We start from the raw sequence: 23,089 nt of genomic DNA, 5'->3' as shown, positions 1-23,089 counted from the left end.
CCCAAGCGGAGTGCCAGGGAGTGGGGACAGAATTTGTTAATGTTGTCAGAAATTCATCCTAGCTCCCAGAAGCTTGGGCTTACATTTCCAGGTACCCACATTTAAATTCAGTCCGGCCTTGATGCCTTTGACCTCTGGCCCCCTAGTCCCCAAGGATGAGGCCTTCGGGGCTAGAATCGAAACTTGGGAACCCGGCATCTGACTGAGTGATACCTGCAGTGCTCCCAGGGCTCAGCCATTTTTCAGGGAGTGCAGGGAGAATGCCCTTGGGTCTGGGGTGGGATGCAGGAATTGCAGGGCAAGACCTACTCTTTGTTCAATACAAATTAATGTTGTACTGTGGTGTGCCCCCACATATACAGGCATTTTCTCCCAGCATTTCACGGCTTGTTTTTTACCCCGACCTGGCGAAGCCCGAAATCCGCTTCTCTCCCAATTTAGCAGCTGCCTCAGGTTTATGGGCAAGAAGCGCCTCCTCCTGCTGCTTCTTCCTCGCCCTTCACTCTTAAGCCTGTCCTGAAAATCCCCCCCAAATCTCCAAGGCTGAGGCGACCGGCAAGAAGCAGCGGCAAGAAGCCCAGCCTGCCGCTGCTTCTCCGAAACGGGCCCACTCACTCAGACACGGTCACCGCCGGTTCTAGTAAAATGGCAAAGACTTTATTTATTGGAGAAAGAGGCCTTGGGTACAGTCTGAGGAGGAGAGGGCAAGGGAGGAGCAGGGAAGGGGTACTCGCAGCCCACGCACATCCAGCCACCCTCCTCTGGCCAAGTGGAGTAGGAGTGGGGTGTTCGAGGTGGCAAGAGAGACCCAGAACTGTGGAGGAGGTGAGGTGAGGGCTTGGGTTGGCCTCCTCTCTGTCTCTGTCACATGCAAAAAAATTCTAAAAAGAGTACAAAATAATTATAGGGCTTTGGGTTCTGTTTTCGATGGTTGGTTGGTTGGATTTCCCCTTGCATTGTCCCTAAGAGCCGGACTCCAACAGTCAGTCCGAGGAAATGCGGGAGGGAGGGAGGAATCTTAAAAATAGCATTAGTGGGCATTAAGAGGCAGAAATGGCATCGAAAACAGACTTTTCTCTCAGAGGGTGGGAAGGAAAGATCGATTTTGAAACTTGCAAGTCAGGACCCGGCTGCCCACCTCTTCCCTTCCCACACGAGGAAGAAAGGCAGGAGGAAATAGAAGTCAGCTGCAATAAGGCCGAGGGAGGCGAGGAAGGAGCGGGCCGGTGCATTCGCCACATGCAGAGAAAAATCAAAACAGCCGGAGCTGCCCCTCCTCTAGACCGCAGGGTTAGTGTTCTCAGCCCTGGTTTCTGCATCGCCCTCAGCAAACCTGGCAGCCCCAGAGTTTTGAAAACATCGAAATCTCCGAGTTAAAAAAAATAATAAAAGAAAGGAAAAATCAGGCTGCGGTGGGAAGAACCCGCTATATAGATTTAAATATTTATATAGAGGCCATACAGAATTGCACGGCGAGGGCTTCCGGGGCGGCGGAGACCGCTGGCGGCGGCCGGCCCGGCCGGCCAGCCTGGGTTTATTGCTTCGAGAGGGAAGAGGCGGCTGCCAGGAGCCGAGTCCGGGGCCGGGAACAGGAGAGGAGGCGGGAGTTGGCAGAGGAGGTCCCAGCTCCCCTCGGCGTCCGGTCCGGGAGGTGTTGGGCTTTCGAGAGCTAGGAGCCCAGGGTGGCGGAAGACCCGGGGTGCCGCTCAATCGTCCACGTCGATCTCTTCGTCTTCCTCGTCCTCCGAGCAGTCCTGGCTGCTGGCCGGCTGGTCCGTGAGCGGAGAGGCAGGCGAGAGCTGCAGGGGGCCAGCGCCCGGGGCCTGCGGGGCGCCTGGGGAGAGGACCGGAGAGCCGGGCCTCGACTTGGCCCTGCCGCAGCCGCCGCCACCGCCGGCTGTGGCCTCCGAGTTCTGCTCGAGTTCGGCCAGCGCCACGATGTCCATCTGCCCGCTGGGGCCCAGTTTCTTGGCGGACTCTACGTCGGCCTTCATCTCCTCCAGGTCCCGCTTGAGCTTAGCCCGCCGATTCTGGAACCAGGTGATGACTTGCGCATTGGTGAGGCCCAGCTGCTGCGCGATTTGGTCGCGATCGGCCGGGGACAGGTACTTCTGGTATAGAAAGCGCTTTTCCAATTCATAGATCTGGTGGTTGGTGAAGGCCGTGCGCGACTTTCGCCGCTTCTTAGGGGTCTGCCGCTGCCCAAAGATGGTCATCCCGTCGCGGCCTGGGAGGAAAGGACAGTGTAGGCTCGCGCTGCCAGAGAGGAAACCCACCCTGGCTCTGGCCCCCATAACTCCTACCCCACCCAGGCCCGTCCGGCCTGCAGTCTACCAATGTTCCCTTCTCAGATTTAATTCAGCCTCCAGGACCAGGGCAAGCTTTGGCTCTGGCAAACCATCACCTGTCTTTGGTCTCCCAGAAGTCCCTAGGAAAAATTGTTTTGGTCTCTGCCCCCTGTCTAAGAGTTGGTTTGAAAGACCCAAAGTCTCTGAGTATGAGAAAGCCAGACAGGGACACCCTAATTGCGGTGTGAATGTTGGTTCTCCATCCCTTCCCAATCACTTCAACTCTACCCTACCCAGAAGGTCCCAGCAAAAGACTCGATTCCCCACGCCGAGTAGCCGGGCTAAGAGCGCCCAGGACACTGGGAACGCAAGGGAGACCAGCAAAGCAAGCAGACTGCGGAAAGAGCTTGGGTTCCCGCCACCCTTCTCCGGCCACCCCCCAGCTCTGGCCTACCCAGAGGTCCCTAGGAAATAAGGATTGGGTTCCGTCCCACCTATCTTCACTCCCATAAGCAGCTGCTCAGGCTGGAAGGCCCTGGCGGCCGGAGCGGGCAGAGGCGAGCAGAGACATAGGGGACGAAGCGCGCAGGGCACAGGGCGCAAGGCGCTGGGTGCAGGGGAACCCAGCAGCTGCGCCTACCTTCGGCTGCCTGCAGAACGCTGACCTCCAGCCCCTTAAACGTCTTACTGGCGAGCTCCTCCAGCGCGCACAGCGGCGAGGTCTGCGAGAGCAGCGCCCGGCCCGCCAGGGGCAAGCCGCCCGGCGCGTGCTTGTCCGCGGCGGCCAGCAGGTGCGCCGCCCCGCACAGCGAGTAACTTCTCCGCACAGACGGCTTGTTGAGGATGTCCTCGATGCTGAACGGCGTCAGCGGCTTGTTGGAGTTGGCAGGCGGAGGCAGGTGGTCCAGCGGACTGCGCCGCCGCTCCTCCCCCGGCGCCGCCTTGCCGTCCTCCTTGGAAGTCATCTCGGCCTCGTTCAGGGGCCCAGCCGGGGAGGCTCGGGCCGCGGGGACCCAGCCCGCGGGCAACTCGGAAGCCGGACGGCGCGGGCAGGCGGCGGCGGGTGGGAAGGAGGCCGCACTGGGCAGGGCGCGGGGCCGATTAGCGCGGCGGCTGAGGCGGGCAGAACAGCGCGGGGCCCCGGGAGGAGGGCGCTGACGCGGGCGCCGCTGCTGCTGGGGCTTCCAGCAATCCGGGGCCCGAGCCGGGGCGCGTTGCGCCGGGCTCCAGTTTCGCCAGCCCCGGTGCTATTTAAAGGTGTCAGGTGGCTCGGCAGTGGCTCCTGGCCCCGGGTCCTGGCGGCCGCAGTTGGAAGAGCCGAGGCAAGGGCGCAGATTCCGGACTGCGAGGGAGGCGGAGAGACGGGGCAATTGACTATTGCTAACAAGTTAGCCTTGATCGGGGTGTAATCAATTATCTGCAGCGGCACTTCTCTCTCTTTCTCTCTCCTTTCTCCCTTTCTCTTCTCTTCTTTCTCTCTGTTCTCTCCTCCTGTTCTCTCTCTCCCTCCCTCCCTCTCTTCTCTCTTCTCTGCTCCCCCCCGTCTCTCTCCTTCTCTCCCTCTCCCTCGCCCTCTCTTTCACTCTCTGTCTGTCCAATGCAGGCGGCTCTAAGTTGGGAAGCTCATTAATTAGCGGGCCGGGGGTAGGAGGAGCCGGCTGGAATTAGCCTGCCTAATGCGCCTGTCAGTCCGGGCGGCGCGCAGCGCTCGGCCAGAGCTGTTTGTAAATTACATTAGCGGCTCCTTTATTGCACCCGAACCTCGGGCGACTGAAAAGCCACCACCCCCACCCCAAACTGCGAGCCGCGCTCCTGGCGCACCCGCCTCCCGCCGGCCTAGCTGCAATGACAGCACCGGCCCGGAGGTCTCGGTCTCTCCGACCCGGGATGTGGAGCCCGAAAGGGTGGCGGGAACCCCAGCCCAGGAGGGAAGAGGCCGCCGCGCGGGCCAGGTAAGACCAGGAGCCTGAGTGGGCCCCGCTGCCACCCAGCGTCGACTTTGCGGGGCTGAGATCAAGAGCTCAGCCCCTCTGCCCCTGACCCTCTTGCCCCTCACCCCACCGCCTGGGCGACGCACTTGGGGAGAGGGAATCTGAAGCCCTCCTGGGCTGGCCCGCAGGAGGTCAGAGTAAGCTCTGCAGCCTTGGGTGGGCGACGCGGGAAGGGGGTGGAGGACCTCAGGGGTTGGGGGAGGGGGCTAGTCGGGGAGCTCAGCCTTCTCCATGCTGAGAGGCGGAGGGGAGAATTGTTGGCGGCTCTGGACGCCTCTCCCGGCCTGATCCCGAAGCGGCCGCCCTACCTCCTCCGGCAATCTTGCACACTTTCCTCCGGCAGCCGCTCCCCAGGCTGGCTGGGGCCACCGTCCGCCTGATGATGGGCGTCTGACGGGTAGTCAGGCCAGGTGCCGGGGCTAACGGGGCCGGCTCGGTGCCTCCTTCTGCGTTCCTCCCGGGCCCCAGCCGGGGCCCCGCTGCCGGCCCCGCCTAGCCCAGCGCCCAGCTTGAGTGCATGGCCAGGCCGACTCCAGCTGTTCCGGATGCGGGGCGGGGGCCCGGCGGGAGCCAGGCCGCGGCTGGGGCTTTGCTCTCAGGAACTCGCAGGGAGGCCAGGCTTCCAGTTAGACTGGGGCTAAACGCCTTAGGGTCTGGGATCTGTGAATATCGGGAGAGCATGTTGTGTGCATTATTACTTGAAGGTGTTTGTGTTTTTGAATGTGTGTTTGTGTGTGGTTCTCCATGTGTATATTTGTATAAATGTGTGTGAACCTGTGGGTATATAGGTGTGTTTGAACTCAGCTATTTCTTTCATTTCCCTGGGGCACTCCAGCAGGGCTGTGCCCTCAGGCCTTCCTGTCTTGCTACCCCATTCTGTTTAAGTGGGGCCACTGGCCTCCTTACTAATTTTCCATTTCTGCTCTTGGAGAGAGGAAGGGAGGACCTAGAGGGGGTTGGAGTCCAGGGAGGAAGAGCTGTTCCCCTCCCACACACACACACAGCCCAGGCCCTGGCTTTGTTTGTAAACTCCTGGGTGGGCTGTGTAGTTGGGCATTGGGCAGCACCACTTGGACCAGAGAAGGGCCCAGAGAGGCCAAAATGAGGACGTGTGACCCAGGCCAAGGGTTGGGATGGGAAGACTAGGATTTCTTGCCCACTCTCCCCTCATATCTAATCGCAGAGAGGGAATGAGCTAAGCTGGGCTCTGGGGCAGGAAGCAGGTTCTTTCTCTGGATGCCTCAGTGTAGGGGGCCTCTGTACAGCAGAGACAGGTTTCATGATCTCGCCTTCAGTTGTTTATTTGGAATCATGGCTGGTAGCTCTCTGGAGTAAAAGGGACAGTGTAGGTAGAAAGGGTTCTTGTTTGGTGCCCCAGTGCTCTGAGTGTTGGGAAGAACCCCTAACCTCTAACTCGTCTTTGTCCTGCATTTTCGGGTTGGAAGTAAGAGAGTGGGGAAGACAAGTTCTCAGAGGCAGGATTGGTGAGAATGGGAATCACAGTTCCCTCAGAGCTGCAGACCCACTCCAGGGCAGACCTGTCTCTACTGCTTCTGTGCTGCCCTGGGAGCCACCAGGTGATGCTGAGCCTAGCAACAGCAGAGTCAGAGCCTAGAGACCGGTGGAGAGGGACCAGTGGGAGAGGGCATCAGGGAGCTGAACGTGGGTGGCTTGGAAGCTCTGGGGCCAAGAGGGGTCTTGTCCTCTCCTCTCACTTCCTGCCCTCAGGATCCCACCTCAGCCTTTTCCTGCCATAACCCCAATCCCCTGACCCAGAGCTTCAGGCAAGTGAGGTTAGCAGGGAGGCAGGGAGGCCCCTCTAAATCCAGGAACCAGGACCCTCGGATCCCAATCGAGAGAAAAAGAGAGAGAGGAAGAGTTCCTCCCATACTTCCACACCCTTCCTGTCTGCTTCAGTCTCTACATCGCATCTGGTACTAGCCCACAGGATAGGACTTTAAGGACAAGCCAAGCCCCTACTGTTGCCCATCTCCCAGACCCTCAAGACCAGAGGAGTTCAGGGTTACTGGGAGGTTGACAGGAAGGGGAATATGAACTGGGGAGCAAAGGGATCCCTCTGCTTGGCATGTTCTTAATATCTTATCCTGCTGGCTAGTATTGAGACCTCTAGTCTTCAGCACACTGTGTCAACAGGAACAGGACACTTCACAATCATCAGCTGAGTTACCTCCGCCACCGACGCCAAACCTCTTCTTCCCTGACTGACCTGTACCTGCTGTCCAAGCCTATGGCTTGGCTCTTTTGGCCTAATTGGTTGGCCTCTTGGTTAAACACACTTGGGCACACCATATGTCTGGGGTACGGAGTGTGGTGTGAGGTGCGGGGATGTGGGGAAGTCTGTGGTACCGCCCTGTGTTTTGTTGTTTTGATTCACCCAGATCCCCTTATCCAGGCCACCTTTGGAAACCAGCCCACCTGCCATACCAACCTTTTCCCAACACTGCGGTCCTATCCCTACCTCCACTGCTGAAAAACCCCATTGTGTGGGGGGCTGGAATCTTCTGGACTCCTGGGAGCCCCATCTGCTTGCCTGCTGTACCCCTCTTGCAGAGCAATGAGGTATATTTTGGGTTTGTGTACTGACCCCTACCTCCCTCCCCCGCCAGACCTGAGGGCAGGAGCCTTCCTCTGGGTATTCCGGTCCATCTCGGACTTTCCAAGTCCTAGGAGACACTGGGCTCCCGCTGAATATTGGCTGAATGACTTTCCATAGAGCAAATGGGGTATACATGATTGTGCAGTGTGGAGGGAGGATGGTTTGGGACCCTCAGAGGAGTTTAGAGATTAGGAGGATTCCAGAAATGAGTAACACAGGGTCAGTGGGGCTAGAGCCTGCCCTGACAGTCCTCCTGAGCCCCCATGCTGGGGCAAGGCAGACACTCTGGGGGTCTCCCCACCCCCAGTCAGCTGGGCCAGAATCTTCTCACCTGGAGCTGAAAGCAGCTGATTCCCAGGGTCTGCTCCACAGCGAGAATACCTGTCTCCAGAGCCTAATCTCTATGCTACCCTGATCCTGAATTCCTGTTTGCTGCTTAAACAGCCAGGGTCCAGGTTTATTCTTTCTCAGTGAATAGGGAAGGGATGATTCTGCCAAAAATCTGCTTTTCCTCAGTTTAGGGAATATTCCAGACAAAGAAGAGGGAAACAGCATTTCATGAATTGCCACATTAAGTGGACCCTGCAGACCCAAACAAAACAAGTTAATCCTTAACACAGGAGAATAATTCACTTAAACCCCCAAAGGCTCCACTGGATTCAATCTGGATTGTTTTGGTACCCCCATTCATTTCCAGATTATTTGTGTAAGCACCAGCATTGACTCTCAGGCCAGAGTTCCTTTAGAGAAAAGGGTCTGCCACTGCTTGAAACAAGGTAACTTGACCAGCAGTGCAGATCATTTACTGCTGCTGTTGTTGTTGTCCCGTGAAGACCTGCTACTCTGACACTCTGTGTGGAATTCAGAGTGTTTCTTCTGCTAGAGAAGTGGACTATGATAGACGGCCTCTTGCCACCCAGGCTGAGCCAGGACTGCCCACTCACTTTTTACATTTTGCCCTGGGCCACTATCAGCAGTAACAGCAACAATAACCATGACAATAAATACCATAAGTCTTTACCTTGTACCAGGCTCCAGGCTAAGAGTTTTATTCATTTCATTTATGACTCACAATCCTTCTGGGTAGCTACCGCTCTTAACCCGATTTTACATAATAGGAAAATGAGGCCCAGAGAAGTTAAGTAACCCATCCAGGGTCACACAGCCTGTTTGGGAGTGATCAGGATTGGAACACTGTCCTTTTGTTTTGTTTTGCTTCTTATTCAAGTCTGTCCCCTTAATTCCTGAACCAGGGGATTCTTAACCAGAGGTCCCCCAAGGGCTCTTTGAATAGGCTTCAGGGACTCTGTAAACCCCAGAAATTGTGTATGTGTACCCAGGTGGGCGCATTTTTCTGGGAGCAATATTATAAGACATCTGGGATCCTCAAAGAGGGTGAGGATCCAGAAAAGGTAAAGGCTGGAATCGGGCCACCTGGGGGAAGGGAGGCAAGCCACTGGGGAAGGGGGAGGGAAGCAGCCTCCTCCCAGGCCTGGGGAGCAGGGAGGCAGCTGCTTCAAAATTCAGGCTGGGCTCCAAGCTTGCTCCTGGACCTGCCCTGCTTTCTCTGGCCACGCCCAGCTCTTAGGACCTCAGCTGGCAGGAAGAGGTGGGGCATGGTCTGAGAGCAGGACACTCCTTTGGTCCCCTCCCAGATTCTCCCCTTCCCTACTTCTTTTGTGAGCTGAATACCTTCAGAGCACCCTGACAAGGTGGCCATACCACATGCGCCGGCCTCCTCCAGGCACTGCAGTCCTGCATGGAAGGAGGGGGAGTGCTTGCCCTTTGGAAGTGTTGGGGGGCACAGACAGACCACTGAGTGACAGAGACAGGCAGGGAGGAGAAAAGACAAGTTACCAGAGATGCTCAAGTCCTAGGTGCCCATACTCTGCAGCCTCTAGAACAGCCTTCTCTTTTGGTTCCAAGCTTTTGCTCCCCCCATCCAAGGGTTGGGATGGTTTGTGTCCCTTCCTTTCCTGGCACCTCCTGCTCTGTCTCTAGTGCCCAACTCACTTCCTGGGGGATATCTTCTCTGCCCTGTTCAGCTCCTCTGTACTCCTTAGCACATTCCCTTGGGTGTCACTGTCATATTGCCAGGAATGTGCTGCTTTGTCTGTCTGTCCTGCCTCTCTCTCTCCATCTGTTGTGAACTTGGGAAAGAAGGACCTGAATCACCTCTCCATGTCCCTATGCCAGCCCAGCATACACCAAGGGCTCCAAGCATTTGTTGAGTAAATAAACTAAATAAATAATCAAGGGACAAAAACGGAGCCAGATGGGGAATGTAGCCTGTACCTCAGAGAGAGGACCAGTGGTACAAAGGAAGGGTAGGTGTATTGGTTTTGCCAGCTGCCTGCAGATGTGTTTGGCACTCCTGCTGCCCACACCAATATACTCAGAGGGGCCCAGAGACCTCATTCTCTAATGCTTTTTGGCTATGGAGTGAGTTTCCTGGGTTGTGGACCCAGCTGTGGTGGTGTGGTCTGACTTAGTATTGAACGTCCTTCATTTGCTTTTTTTGTTCGTTTTTGAGATGAAGTCTCACTCTGTCACCCAGGATGGAGTGCAGCAGCACAATCTGGGCTCACTGCAGCCTGGACCTGCTAGGCTCAAGTGATCCTCCCACCTCAGCCTCCCAAGTAGCTGGGAACAAAGGAGCATGCCACCATGCCCGGCTAATTTTTGTATTTTTTGTAGAGATGGAGCTTCGCCATGTCGCCCAGGCTGGATTTTTTTTTTTTTTTTTAATAGGATCGAGGCCGGGTGCAGTGGCTGGGCCTGTAATCCCAGCACTTTGGGAGGCCGAGGCGGGCAGATCACTTGAGGTCAGCAGTTTGAGACCAGCCTGGTGAACAAGGTGAAACTCTGTTTCTATGAAAAATACAAAAATTAGCTGGGTGTTATGGTGTGCTCCTGCAGTCCCAGCCACTCGGAAGTTGAGGCAGGAGAATCACTTGAACCTGGGAATTGGAGGTTGCAGTGAGCCGAGATCGCACCACTGCACTCTAGCCTGGATGACAGAGCAAGACTCTGAGAGAAATAAAGAAAAGAAAGCAAAAGAGAAGAAAAGAGAATTGACCCCCCATCATTCGTTGGGCCCAGAAGCAGAGAGGAAGAATGGACAGAAGATGGGAGGTGACGGGCAGGCAGGAGTGGCAGGAAACAGACACCCACATGCCACCCCAGTAGCCCCAGGGTCTATGAAGAGGATAAAGGAACCTAAGTGAGTGTGTGTGTATGTGTCTGTGTGTGTGTGTGAGGTGGGGGTGGGGTGGGGAAGAGTCTGGTTCTGTTCCCCATGGAGATGACATTTGAGTTGAACTTTGTAAAACCAGGAGCATGTAAATAGGTGCAGAAACAGGGACCATCTTGGAGGCAAAGGGAACAGACAAGCACAAGGACAAAGATGCCACCCTAAGAGAGGTTCCAGAGTCCCCCATAGCTCCTCCCTCTGTTGTCCTGGGGGTGAGCTGCTGGGTAAACCCTTAGTCCCTTGTTTACCCGCAGCAGGTCTGTAGTCTAGAACCAGGGGCTGCTGGACTCCTGGGATGGCTATTTATTTATTTATTTATGGAGTGGGGTGGGGTGAGGGGTAGGGATGGGATGAGAGAGGCTGCTTTCCTGGGCCTACAATTGGGGTTCCCTTCTCCTTGTCATCCCCAGAAACTCCAAGAGCTGACCTTCTGTCTTACTACCCAGACGGTCCAGAAACAACAAAGTCTGACCAAAAACCGTTAATGGTAGTCAGCTGTCAGCTCCCTCCCTTTCACAGAGGTCATTTTTTTTGAGACGGAGTCTCGCTCTGTCTCCCGGCTGGACTGCAGTGGCCGGATCTCAGCTCACTGCAAGCTCCGCCGTCTGGGTTTACGCCATTCTCCTGCCTCAGCCTCCCGAGTAGCTGGGACTACAGGCGCCAGCCACCTCGCCCGGCTAGCTTTTTGTATTTTTTAGTAGAGACGGGGTTTCACCGTGTTAGCCAGGATAGTCTCGAACTCCTGACCTCGTGATCCGCCCGTCTCGGCCTCCCAAAGTGCTGGGATTACAGGCTTGAGCCACCGCGCCCGGCCTCACAGAGGTCTTACTACTGCCCGGGTGCCGGGCGCAGGCGGCACATGGGGCCTGGGCTAGGCCAGGTGGAAAGGTGAAAGGAGCAGTTGGGACAGAAGAGGATACCTAGGAGCCGCCCACCGGCTAGATGGACACAGGAAAGGCCTGAGTCAGGCTTCTCACAGTAAATAAACTTCACGTGAATAATTCAGCAGTCGCGCTGGGGCCCGTTGCATTAGCGCCGCCACCGCCGCGTGGCGCCCAAGTCCCCGCGGAGGGGAGTAGGCAACTAAGGCACTTGAAGAGGAGTCGGGTAGAAGATCCCGCGCCCAACAGTATCCTGGATTCTACCCAGGTCGGGTTCAGAGAGCCTCCCGGGTGCCAATTCCCTCGGACCCCATGGGTCAGGGGGCCGCCTGCTGGGCAGTGCTCCCTCAGCTAAGCCGCTCTGGTGTCCCAAGACCCCGGGCAAGGGAAGACAGGCGGCGAGACAGAGCCAGAATAAGCGATGCGGCCGTCTGACCTGCGGAAAACCCAGCATCTGCAGTGCCCTGCCGCAAAGGGAACGTGCACGGCTTGGCTCCAAGCAAAGTGAAGACGCCAGGCTCGAATCTGTACTCAGAGCTGGGATCCCTCCCGGCTGCTTCGTCCTGGCCGGGATTTGCCTTGCCCTGAAGTGAGGCTCCAGGGAAGCTGCAGGGCCCTCCGCCCTCTCTGAACTCCCACGTACTTGGGCCTCTCCTCGCCTTTCTTGGGCCCGCGGATGCAGTTCCTGCAGCACCAAACTCCGCTGTCTCCCCGCCGCCTCCTAGGTACAGTTCGTAACACCCGAAACCTTATTTCGTTTGAGCGAAACCCGGCCCCTTTGGCTCTTCCGACTTTTCACAAGTCCCTGGGTTCCCGATCCTAAGGGATTGTATTCATCCCATCTCACACCCACCAACGCTCAATCCCTCCAGTTCCTCCCCAGCCCCTTCATTTCCATTAATTAGGTCGACTCCCTTCCTTAGCCGCCCCCTCCTGTCCCCACGCAGCCTCCCGACACCTACGCGGCTAGCCTCGTCGGGTCAAGACCTCCGCACTGGTGCATGATGCACCAGGCCTCAAAAGGGATCTTCACGGGTATTCCGCATAGCCAGATCCCAAGCCTCCAGAGAGGCCACCAGCCCTCCCCTATCTTCTTCCTCCTCTTCCTTCTCCTTTCCTCTTTCCTCTGCTTCTACGTATTTCTTTCAATTCGTTTCTTTTCTTTTGGTGAGGTGCCACCCGCCACAGCCCTGTCCCCTAGGGAGGCCTGGACTAACTTTGCCGACCTCGTGGCCTTAGCCCGGACTGTGAGTGTCGAGCAGCTTCCGGGAGGCAGCTCGGGTGTCTTCGCAGAGATAGGTGAGGTGCGCTGGCGATTCCCTAGCCTCAGATTGCTCTGCCACCGGCCATCTGTGTGATCTTGGGTAACTCTTTCGACCTCTCTGAGTCTTGACGTTGGTAAAAGGCAGGAGATTTAGAGAAGGTGTTGGAAGACTAAATATTTTCATTCGTTTGAGAAAGGTAGTCGCCTGTATTGGGACCTAAGGAGGAAGTGAGGTTCTCGAGAATTCTAGATTTGAAATGGCCGTTTGTTTTAACGAGTATTTTGGGAGCAGCTGATAACTGCTTTTTATTTTTCTTTTTTACAGCCGATGGGGTGCCAGGCGTTAGAAATCTTCCCCCCAATCCTCACCATGTCTCCATTTTGCCAAAGAAGAAACAGGTTAAGGTCGCGATGCGCTGGCCAGCATCACAGGTGGGATTCAAACGCAGATGGGGTTTGGAGCGGCTCTTGTGTTTAAGCCACATAGTCAGACGTTAGACGGGTGAATCCAGCCCTCGCAGGGCCTGGAGTGACCTAAGCCGAGAGGAGTTGGGCTGAATCTCCAGGCGTTCCTTTCTTTCTGCCCTAGGAAAGCTTTGAAATTCTTATTTTCAGATAAACGATTTTGGCAGTGCCCGGAGAAGGATGGAAGTAAGACCCAAAGAGGAACTTTCCACATGTTATGGGAGAGCCCCTGGAGCGAGGAGGCGAGGGCAGCCTTCACCAGGCCAAGGGACCAGCCATCGCTCTTGGATCTGTTTTTCCTCAAGCGTCTGTCCTGTGGGGCCTAGTCCCCAGCCGCAGTCCTGGACCTAATGGGAGAAGGGGCTGGGGGAAGAGGACGCCTGGGACGTCCCCAGCCCGGCACCCAGATCGGGTCCTCCTAGCTGCAGGGCAGCAGAGCGGAAGCCAGGGCTTGGGACCATCTGGTTGGGCAAGGAGGGACTGGAGTCCGGCTCCCGGCAACCCCGTCCCCAGTCCCAGTGGAGGGGTCGCTCGTGGCGGCCCTGACAGGCCACGGGTCCCTCTCCACAAGTCCCATTACGTTGTATTTATGTTTCACTTTATTGTTTTTTATCCTCCTCCCTTATTACTGTCTCACTCTGGGGGAGGCAAAGGATATAATATATTCATCTTTATTATACCAAATCTGTGTGAAGCATTTAATAAAACGCTGTTTCCACACAGCCAGGGATATTAGTGTGAGCTATTCTTAAGTTAAGGCTCCTGGACTGAAGGCGCCGCTGCCACAGCGCCTGCTGCCGGCGGGTCCCGGGAAGCGCAGGCCCTGGCCGCTGCGCTCATCGCGCAGGTCCAACGCCCTGGATGCCCTTCTCGCCTGCGTGTCGAAGCCCACACGCCCATCCCAGCGCGTCTCTCTGTGACCTCTAGGCCTCCAGCCTGCGAGGAGGGGCTTGGAAGAGCCGAATTCAAGCACCCTTCCTCTCCCCTGCCACACCTTGCATTTGGAACGCGCTGTGGGCCTTGGTTTGCAACTATGAAAACGGGAAGAATTCCATGGCTGCCTCCCTCTCAGGGCTCTTGAGAGGCTGAAGACGCCTTGAAGGTGGACAGGATTTTTTAAACAGGAAAGAAAAAATCGAGAATTTGTAAAGTCAGGATCGATGAGGGCCAGAGAGAAACAGAGAGGCCGCAGGAGTGGTTTCAGGCAACACAGGGCAAGCTGGACCCCAGGTGAGCAGACAGGGTGCAACTCCAGTTTGGGCAGAGCCCAGGAGGTTTCAGCATGCCTGGGCCTCACCCCAGCCCATGAAGACAGCTGAACCTAGTCAGGATCTCAGCCTGTCACAGTTGGCCCTCTCATAATCCTCTGACTAGGTAGGAAAATAGTCTTTTAAAGTCTGGTTTTACAGCTAGCAAACTGAGGCTCACAAAGATAACGTGGCTTGTTTGAGGTGACCAAACTAGGAAGTAGTGTAGCTGGTCATACTGTCTTCCAGACTCCATGCCCCTCCCCGCCCCCATTCTCCAGGGTTTTTCTGTAAACCTTACGTTCTGCCTTCTACACACACACACACACACACACACACACACACACACAAACACATATCCCTACCTGGAGATGCCCATGGGAAGGAGAAACAGCCTCATTACTTTCTATATCCAGGCCCACGACTCAATGTGTTTCAGAGCCCACCACCTGGCTTCTTATAGGGCCCAGATCTGGGCACACCATTCTTACTTAGGATGCTTGTACCACTGCTGTAGGGGAGAGGGAGTTGGCAGTAACCAGGCAGGGCAGAAGGAATTGTGCAGGACAGGCTTGAAGTGGGCAGGTGAGTCTCCCTGGCTAGAATTCATACCCTCCTAGAAATCTCAGTCTGCCTCTGTCCCTATCACCCCATCCCTGGGAGTGGGGGCTGCACCAGGTCAACACACATCCTGTAGGCTGCTGGTCAGAGCTCCTTTGAAGATTTAAGTTACTTTAGAAATCTGACAATTTCCCCCTGGGGCTGACTGGGGAGGAGGCACAGACTGTGTGGCAGGGCTAGGACTAGGGTAAGGCACGTGAGGTGCCATATTTAAGGAAGGCATCTGCTCTCAGCGCTGTGTGCGATCCCTTAGGTTTTGTGCCTTGGGCATCTCACTCACCTCACCCTAGTCCCAGCTCTGCTGTGTGGTCTGGGAGTTAGAATCAAGTCCAGTGAATTGCTGAGAGGGGACAGGGAGGCTGATTTCAGCTTGTCCTTGAGAATGGCTTTCTGAAGGATCAAAGTAGAAACAATGGAATGAGCTTCCCCCAACACATGGAGTATGCAAGCAGGGCTTAGCGCCTGCTAAGAAAGAAAATAATCACTGTCTTACTGTCATCACCAACATTGTCATCATTTGACCATCACTTTGTGTCAAGTAAAAGCTTTCATCACATTGTTTCATTTAATGTATATAAACGTGTTTTAGCTGAAGATGGGATATCAGAGTCTCTGACTTTGGGGTCCTTTCCAGCTCCAAGAGTCCATTGTTGCATAAGACAAAGAGCACTTCTGTTGATTTTGGTTGGTTCAATGCATTGTCATTATTTGTGACTTATAGTCTTAAACTAATGGATAAGCTCTTTGAAGGCAGGGACTGTGTCTAATCACGGTTTTTTTTTTTTTGTTTGTTTGTTTTTTTTTTTTTTTTTTTTTTTTTTGAGACGGAGTCTTGCTCTGCCACCCAGGCTGGAGTGCAGTGGCCGGCTCTCAGCTCACTGCAAGCTCCGCCTCCCGGGTTCACACCATTCTCCTGTCTCAGCCTCCCGAGTAGCTGGGACTACAGGCGCCCGCCTCGTCGCCCGGCTAGTTTTTTGTATTTTTTAGTAGAGATGGGGTTTCACCGTATTAGCCAGGATGGTCTCGATCTCCTGACCTCGTGATCCGCCCGTCTCGGCCTCCCAAAGTGCTGGGATTACAGGCTTGAGCCACCGCGCCCGGCCTAATCACGGTTTTTTAAATGATTCTCTCTCTTGTTCCATGCTGACCACAGGCCTGGGGCACAGAGAAGGTATTCAATGAATGTGTATCAAACAAACACATGAGTAAACCAATGTCTAGAAGCTGTCTGCCTACCTGGCCATCTGCTTTCTGGGCTGTGACTGACAGAGCCACTAGGGTAGCCACTGAGAGAGCCAGAATCACCTCCGCAGTCATTATCCCCCTTATTCTACAGCTGGGCTGCATTCAAGTGGGCATGTCTAGAGCCTCCCCTGACATCACATGCCTAGCCCTTTGCTAGTTTGTGGATAAGGCAAGGGCCAGCCCAGATTCTGCCTGTGCAGAAGGATCTCAAGACTCATACTGGACAAATCTCTTAAGAAACCATTCAGATGGTGAGGGAAACCTCTGCAGATCAGAGCAGGGAAGGGCCTATAGCCAGAGAAGCCTGGCTGGCAAAACTAAGACTAGAGCTAGTCCTTGAAGCATGAGAAGAATTGAGTGGCTGGAGGGAAGAAATAGACCATTCTAGCTGGGTGCGGTGGCTCACACCTATAATCCCAGCACTTTGGGAGGCCAAGGTTTACTTAAGGCCAGGAGTTTGAGACCAGTCTGGCCAATATGGTGAAGCCCCGTCTCTACTAAAAATACAAAAATTAGCTGAGTGTGGTGGCACATGCCTGTAATCCCAGCTACTTGGGAAACTGAGGCAGGAGAATTGCTTGAACCAGGGAGGCAGAGGTTGCAGTGAGCCAAGATCACAGCACTGCACTCCAGCCTAGGCGACACAGTGAGACTCCATCTCAAAAAAAAAAAGAAGAGGAAGAGGAAGAGGAAGAGGAAGAAGAAGAAGAAGAAGAAGAGGAGGAGGAAGAAATAGACCATTCTAGGTTGGAGTGATGGGGAGCAAGAGCAAAGGGACAGAGGCAGGAATGGCCACAATCGTTCTGGGGAGCAGGCAGGCTAGCCTGACTAGAGTACCAGAAAAAGACAAGTGGGAAAAGACATTTGTGGAATGCCTTAAATCTCCAGACCCAGAGCCAGAGAACAGAAAATGGGGTTCAGAAATCAGAATCCACATCCTGGAGCCCAGAAACCAGAGCCTAGAACTCAGAAAGCAAGGGCAAAGTTTAGGACCCAGTCTTGTCTAGGGTGGCCCCACTAACTGCTGTAACAGGATGCCTTGGGCACTCCAAACTCAAGGGACATGATCTTACTGGGAAACAAAGTGGACTTTTCTAATTGGCTTAGTCCAGGAAACCAAAGGCCTGACCCAAGCACAGGAGCAACTTGGGTCCGCCTGAGACTTGACCCCTGAGACTGGCATGAGCAGCTTTCTTGGGTCCTCCCAAATCACAGCCTGAAGCCTGGCATTATCTGCAGCCCAGCAGGCACCCTGAGCTGGAGCAGGTGTTGCCCACCAATATACACCTTCACACCCCTCAATTCTCCCTTTTATTCTCTAATACAGGTGGGAACTGAGATTTTAGGCTAGACCCAGCTGGGGCAGGCCTCTGGAGGGTGGAGCCATGGTGCCTGCAGCAGTGCCAAATGAGCCAGCATGTAGGCGTTGCTGCGCCGGCCTGTCGCGGGGCGCAAGCCTGCCAAGGAGCCGGAGCGCTGTGCCGCGTGTAGGGTGTCAGGGGTGGTATTGTCGGCGCACAAATGTTCAACTTTATGTACTTTTAACTAGAGGTGTAACAGATGGCCCCGTTTCTGTCCAAGCCAGGGAGACTGGTGCCCATTCTGGCTGCAGCCAATCAATCCCGCCACTCTGGGGGGAGCTACAAGCTGGGCTGGGAGGCCTGGAGCCAGCAATTGCGCAAGGCTGTCTGCTCAGGCTGGCCCAGTGCAGCCTCCGCCAGCCGCTCAGCCATGGGCCTGGGGAGGCAGGAGGGCAGGCAAGTGGCAGCCATGCCTGGAGCCTGGTCAAAGGCCTGCCTGGGAGGGAGAGCCTGAAACCACTCATCAGACCCCACATGGCCAATGAGGACATCAGGGTGCCAACTCACTCCACTGTGTCCTCATTCTCCTGTGGTCCTTCCTCAGGACCTAACTCCCAGATCTCTAGCTTCAAGAAGCTTTGGGTCTGTAGCCCTGTAGTGTCCTGTGTTACGGACAGCAGACATTGCTCAGGACTGGGAATGGGTAGTAGTGCCATAGGGAAATAGTCACAGGACTGTGGAAGGCTTCAGTAAATGCCCAAGACAGCCAAAGAAGAAGAGAAAACAGCAGGAGCCAGGGATCCCAGAGCTGAGAGAAACTGTGAATTAATCTATTATTACATTCGTACAGTCAGTCAACAAACACTTAGTGAAAGCCTACTGTGAGTTAAGTCCTTTATTAAGCACTGAGGACACAATGATGAATAAGACACAATTCCTGTCCTTGAGACCTTTTTGGGGGAAGACAGACAAGTACACGGGTAATTGGAGCGATGAACTGAGGCTCATAAAATCTCCAAAAAGACTGTGGAAGCACAGAACAAGAACATTTAACTGCCTGAGAGATCCAAGAAAGATTCCAGTATGAGGCTAGTTCTGAACTGGGTTTTAAAAGACAGGTAGGAGTTTTCATGGGAGGTGAGAGCGAAGGGCATCGGAAGGGGAAACGATGGCATGAGCAAAGACGTGGTAAGAAAACATGGTGAAGGGAAGGGTCTGAAAAGATGTGAGTGGAACTGGAGTCTGGGATTTGGGAGAAGGAGTGGAGGGGAAGAGGGTGGGCAGGGAAGGGGGCAGGCCTAACCCTGTTTCAGCAGGCTGGCATCCTGACCCAGCAGGTGTCTTCCCCCAGTTGTCCCTTCTGTCACCTTCTGCCCCTTATCCTGGTGCCACAGGGAAGGCAAGGCCTAGCAGGGTGTAGGCAAGTGGTCCAGAGTGCTCCAGTCCTGGCTTGCCTTCTATCCTGCGTTGAAGGACAGTGCTGTGAATGAACTCTCCCCCAACAATATGGACTTCTGAGTCTCCTAAAAATAGCCTTTCCATAGGCTTCCCGCAAAGGCTTTGGAATCTTATTCATTCATTCATTCTTTTATTCACCAAGCATTGGGCATCAGCTGTGTTCAACGCCCAGGCAGGATACTGAAGTAGACAGACTATTGCGCTAGACTTTGAGGAGCTCAAGTCCAGACATGAAAGGAAGACAGGGGTCTGGGCAGGGGTCCTTCTGTTTGCAAGAAACAGAGGTTCACTTGAGTAATCACAAGAAAAAGGAAGACCTTTTGTATTGAAGCACACGGCTTGTCATTGGAACTGGGCCCAGAAAGCACGCAGGGACCAAAGAAGCTCTGGGGACCAACTTCTCTCTCCTGGTCAGGTGGATGGGAACTCCACAGAGTCTCTTTCTTCATTACCTCTTTCTTCATTATTATTAATGAAATTAATCATTGTTATTATAATAAGTGGAGGAAGAATAATTGTTAACAAATTCTGAGCCAGATCTATTGGTTTCCATGTTTATCTCCGTTAATCCTCTTTAGAACACTGTGCAGTTAGTTAATATCATTACCCCCATTTTACATATGAGAACACTGAGGCTCAAGGTTAGGTAAGCTGCTCCAGGTTCAAGACAGGAAGTGGCAGAGTAAGGATTCTCATTCAGGTCAGCCTCCCAAGCTCCAGCTCATAACTGCTTCTGACCCCTGTGCAGCACCGAGAGCTTCCTGGGTTTCCTCATAATTTCTCATAACCGTGACTTGCATTTGACCAGCCGGCCTCTCTGAGTCTCTCTCTACATCACCTCTGCTAACTGCTCTAGTCTCTCAGTATTTCATAGTTCAAATTCCCAGGAGAGGAAATCGGATTGGCCCAGCTCATCTTTTAACGCCAGGACACATTGTAAACAGCTGCCCAGCCAAAGAGCTGGCTGGGAGTGGAGCCGTGTGCAGTCACCAATCAACATCTTGAGAGGGCAAAGCACAGAAATAATATGATAAGGAGGAAATGCGAATGGTTACAAGAAGAAATGTGAGGTGCAAAAAGAGGATGAGGGGAGGCTTCGTGGAGGATAGTTTGTGGTTTGGGTCTTAAAATAAGAATAGGATCTGAGGGGCAGAGTTGGAGCCAAGGAGTTCCTGAAGGAGGAAACAGCATGAACGCAGGCACAGGAGTAGGATCGCATGAATCATGTTCAAGGGCCAATGAGTTTTGTATAAACTAGGAGACATAGCCGGGCGCGGTGGCTCAAGCCTGTAATCCCAGCACTTTGGGAGGCCGAGACGGGCGGATCACGAGGTCAGGAGATCGAGACCATCCTGGCTAACATGGTGAAACCCCGTCTCTACTAAAAAATACAAAAAACTAGCCGGGCGAGGTGGCAGGCGCCTGTAGTCCCAGCTACCTGGAAGGCTGAGGCAGGAGAATGGCGTAAACCCGGGAGGCGGAGCTTGCAGTGAGCTGAGATCCGGCCACTGCACTCCAGCCTGGGCGACAGAGCCAGACTCCGTCTCAAAAAAATAAATAAATAAATAAATAAGTAAATAAATAAATAAATAAATAAACTAGGAGACAGAGGTAGAACAGAGCTGGAAAGGTGGGACTGGAATGCCAGCACAAGGAGTCTGAACTGAATTCAGTAGAGGTCATGGGAGGTCTCTGAGCCGGAGAGGGACGTGATCAGGCATGCTTTAGTTTGGATAACCGTATGCCCAAGATAGTTCCAGTGTATGCCTGCTGTTCCTCTGACATTGTTTTTTTTTTTATTTTAAATTATTATTATTTTACAATTCCTCCTTTCACTCATAAAAGCCTCCTGGTTTGAATACTAAAGTATATGGTCACCCTAGCCTTAGGGGCTGTGGGCTGTTGCTATAGTAGGAATAGCGTGAGTGGGACAAGATGGGAGGCAGGAGGGTCATGGATGAGGATATTGCTATAGTTCAGGTAAGGAAGGGCAGAACCAGAGTGGGCAGAAAGGACAGAACACAAAGGGGTGTGAGCAAGAGCTGAGGCTAGTGGAGAGTTGGCCAGACCTGGTGGTGAATGGACTTGGGAAATAAGGAAGGAGAAGGGTGAAGTCCAATGACTCCTAGGTGTTAAACTTGATTGTTCTTTGTGTGTTTGTTTAAATAGAGACAGGGTCTCACTATGTTGCCCAGGCTGATCTCAAACTCCTGGGCTCAAGCAATCCTCCTCCTTCGGCCTCCCAAAGTGCTGGGATGACAGGCATAAGCCACCATGACTGGCCAGGCTTGATTGTTTGAAAGAAAGTGGAAGTCTGGAGGCAGGGCTTTTTGGGGATAGGGGACAGAGATTATGATTATGTTTATGATGAGTCTGAGGTGCTCCTGGGACGTTCACTCACACATGCCCAGCAGGAAGTTGGACATTCCAGACTGGAAGTCAGAAGCTGTCAGTTAGAGATTCTTCCAAGCAGATAGCTCGTTGAAACCAGGGAAGTGATGAGCTTGCTAGAGAGAGGGAATGGTAGTTCAAGACTGGAAACAGAATCCTGGGAGATCCCTATATTTAGGAAGTTGAAGGAAGAAAAGAAGTCAGAGGAGACTAAAAAGGAGTGGTTGGGAAGTTAGCAGGAAATCAAGGGGAGTGAGTGGCTTGGAGATCATGGAAGTTTGGTGTTTTCTGTGTTTTTCTTTTTGTTTTTGAGACGCAGTTTTGCTCTGTTGCCCAGGCTGGGGTACAGTGGTGCGATCTTGGCTCACTGCAACCTCTGCCTCCCAGGTTCAAGCAATTCTCCTGCCTCAGCCTCCGGAGTAGCTGGGATAACAGATGCACACCACCATACTTGGCTGATTTTTGTATTATTAGTAGAGACAGGATTTTACCATGTTGACCAGGCTGGTCTCAAATTCCTAACTTCAAGTGATCCGCCCACCTCAGCCTCCCAAATGTAAATTTTTAAAGAGGGAATTAGTATCAAATTGTGCAGATCAATCAGTGAGGAAGACAGAGTAAACGGCCAGTGGGCGGTTATTTGGAGGTCACAGATGACTGTAAGAGACTACAATGTGGTGGGAATATTGAATGAAGAGTTGAATGGCAAAGAACTAGAGATGATTACAGTGATTACTCATTAAAAAAGTCCAGGAGAGGCCAGGTGTGGTGGCTCATGCCTGTAGTCCCAGCACTTTGGGAGGCCAAGGCAGAAGGATCACTTGAGCTCAGGAGTTCGAGACCAGCCTGGGCAACATGGTGAAACCCTGTCTCTACCAAAAATACAAAAAATTAGCCAGGCATGGTGGCACGTGCCTGTAGTCCCAGCTACTTGGGAGGCTGAGGCACAAGAATTACTTGAGTCTGGGAGATGGAGGCTGCAGTAAGCCAAGATCGTGCCACTGCACTCCAGCCTGGCAGAGTGAAATCCTGTCCAAAAAAATTAAAATCGAAATTAAAAAATAAATAAATAAAAACAAAAAGTCCAGGAGAAAGGAGGGAGGGAGAACCAAGAGGGACAAGGTATAGGAGAAGATGCTTGATGGAGAAAGTTCTGGAAAGGCACCCAAGATGTTGAGTCTTTGGTAAGGAGAAGGAACTCTTCCTCCTTAGAGACAGGAGGGAAGAAAGGATAAGTGATGATCCAGGGATATTCTGAGGTGGACTGGCAGGTTTGGGGACAAGTAGAGTGGGGCACATTATTTGAGGAAAGGAGTCCATATTTTTGGTCAAGTTAGAGGGACAGTCCTCTAAGAGAGGAGAGCAGGGAGTTGAAAGCTTGCGGAGGAAGCCTGTAGTGGTTGTGGAATTGTAACAGGGAGTCACTTACAGATGCAGAGGAAGTGTTTTCCACATGGTGATAAGGACTTAGTTGAGGCAGCATGAATGAGCCAGGTTTTTCACCTGCTCTAGAGTGCCCAGGAATGGGAGCCAGAAAAGCAAACTGTGATGTTGCTTAGGGCTGGTGTGGGGTAGGCAGGATGGCAGCAGGCACACGGTTGAAGTGGCTGATACAGAACAAGGTAAAAAGGGAGAAAGTAAAGCCAGAATGGGGGTGAGGGAGTGGGAGAAAGCAGAGGGTTTCAGGGACTAGAGAGCAAGTCAACAGGAATGAATGCAGTGAGAAGATAGGGGATTGGGTTCAAAGAAGAGAAGTTCAGATCCTGAAATTCTGGAGTTTCCAAGGAGTGAAGGGAGTGAGGATCATGCCAATTAGTGGCTGGACAGGAAGTGAAAGACCCTGTTCAGAATGGCTCAAGACCTTCAGGTCTTCAGTAACCCCATGCTGGGGGACGAAGGAGGCTGGCTGGGGTGGCTGGGAATGAAGACACTCTCAGCATCCCCAGTGACATTCAGCTTTGTTTTCTTTTTTGTTCATGCAAGTGGTATATGTCCCTTTATTAAACACAAAGAGTATTCAAATAATGGCCCATAATCCCACTCCTCAGAAATTACCAATGGTAATAT

At 53.5% G+C, this 23,089-nt stretch overlaps 2 protein-coding genes across 11 annotated transcripts; one reads left to right on the top strand and one right to left on the bottom strand.

The window, feature by feature from the left end:
- Nucleotides 1-654: 654 nt before the first annotated feature.
- LBX1 (ladybird homeobox 1) lies at nucleotides 655-3,787 on the bottom strand. Its single transcript, XM_033185297.1, has 2 exons — nucleotides 2,929-3,787; nucleotides 655-2,227 (listed from the first exon to the last, which is right to left on the bottom strand). Exons 1-2 carry the CDS (start codon nucleotides 3,251-3,253, stop codon nucleotides 1,707-1,709), a joined length of 846 nt encoding a protein of 281 aa, XP_033041188.1. The 5' UTR covers nucleotides 3,254-3,787; the 3' UTR covers nucleotides 655-1,706.
- A 7-nt stretch (nucleotides 3,788-3,794) lies between these two features.
- Nucleotides 3,795-13,476, top strand: LOC117068065. Of its 10 annotated transcripts, none has more exons than XM_033185300.1 (5): nucleotides 9,902-10,119; nucleotides 10,560-10,670; nucleotides 10,972-12,329; nucleotides 12,620-12,726; nucleotides 12,910-13,476. In XM_033185300.1, the coding sequence occupies exons 3-5, from the start codon at nucleotides 12,032-12,034 to the stop codon at nucleotides 13,108-13,110; spliced, it is 606 nt and encodes a 201-aa protein (XP_033041191.1). In that variant the 5' UTR covers nucleotides 9,902-10,119; nucleotides 10,560-10,670; nucleotides 10,972-12,031; the 3' UTR covers nucleotides 13,111-13,476. The 10 variants fall into 10 exon arrangements, 6 of the variants coding, with proteins under 6 accessions (XP_033041193.1, XP_033041194.1, XP_033041192.1 ...); XR_004430992.1 differs by lacking the exon at nucleotides 9,902-10,119 and having other exon boundaries at nucleotides 10,155-10,670; nucleotides 10,972-11,755; nucleotides 12,203-12,394; XM_033185302.1 differs by lacking the exons at nucleotides 9,902-10,119; nucleotides 10,560-10,670 and adding an exon at nucleotides 3,795-4,240 and having other exon boundaries at nucleotides 12,203-12,334.
- The last annotated feature ends 9,613 nt before the right edge of the window (nucleotides 13,477-23,089 follow it).

This window comes from Trachypithecus francoisi, unplaced genomic scaffold (genome assembly GCF_009764315.1).
Source record: "Trachypithecus francoisi isolate TF-2019V2 unplaced genomic scaffold, Tfra_2.0 Contig01579, whole genome shotgun sequence".
NCBI classification, from domain to species: Eukaryota; Metazoa; Chordata; class Mammalia; order Primates; family Cercopithecidae; genus Trachypithecus; species Trachypithecus francoisi.
Note: the sequence above shows the minus strand (reverse complement) of the source record. Positions and strands in the feature narration are given on the sequence as shown.

Bases quoted from the DNA above. Each gene is read 5' to 3' on its own strand.
- LBX1 (XM_033185297.1), bottom strand. From the start codon at position 3,253: ATGACTTCCAAGGAGGACGGCAAGGCGGCGCCGGGGGAGGAGCGGCGG. The intron at 2,228-2,928 runs GTAGGCGCAGCT...CTTTCCTCCCAG, and splicing joins CGTTCTGCAGGCAGCCGAAG to GCCGCGACGGGATGACCATC.
- LOC117068065 (XM_033185298.1), top strand. From the start codon at position 3,965: ATGCGCCTGTCAGTCCGGGCGGCGCGCAGCGCTCGGCCAGAGCTGTTT. The intron at 4,241-12,202 runs GTAAGACCAGGA...TCTTTTGGTGAG, and splicing joins GAGGCCGCCGCGCGGGCCAG to GTGCCACCCGCCACAGCCCT. The intron at 12,330-12,619 runs GTGAGGTGCGCT...TCTTTTTTACAG, and splicing joins GGGTGTCTTCGCAGAGATAG to CCGATGGGGTGCCAGGCGTT.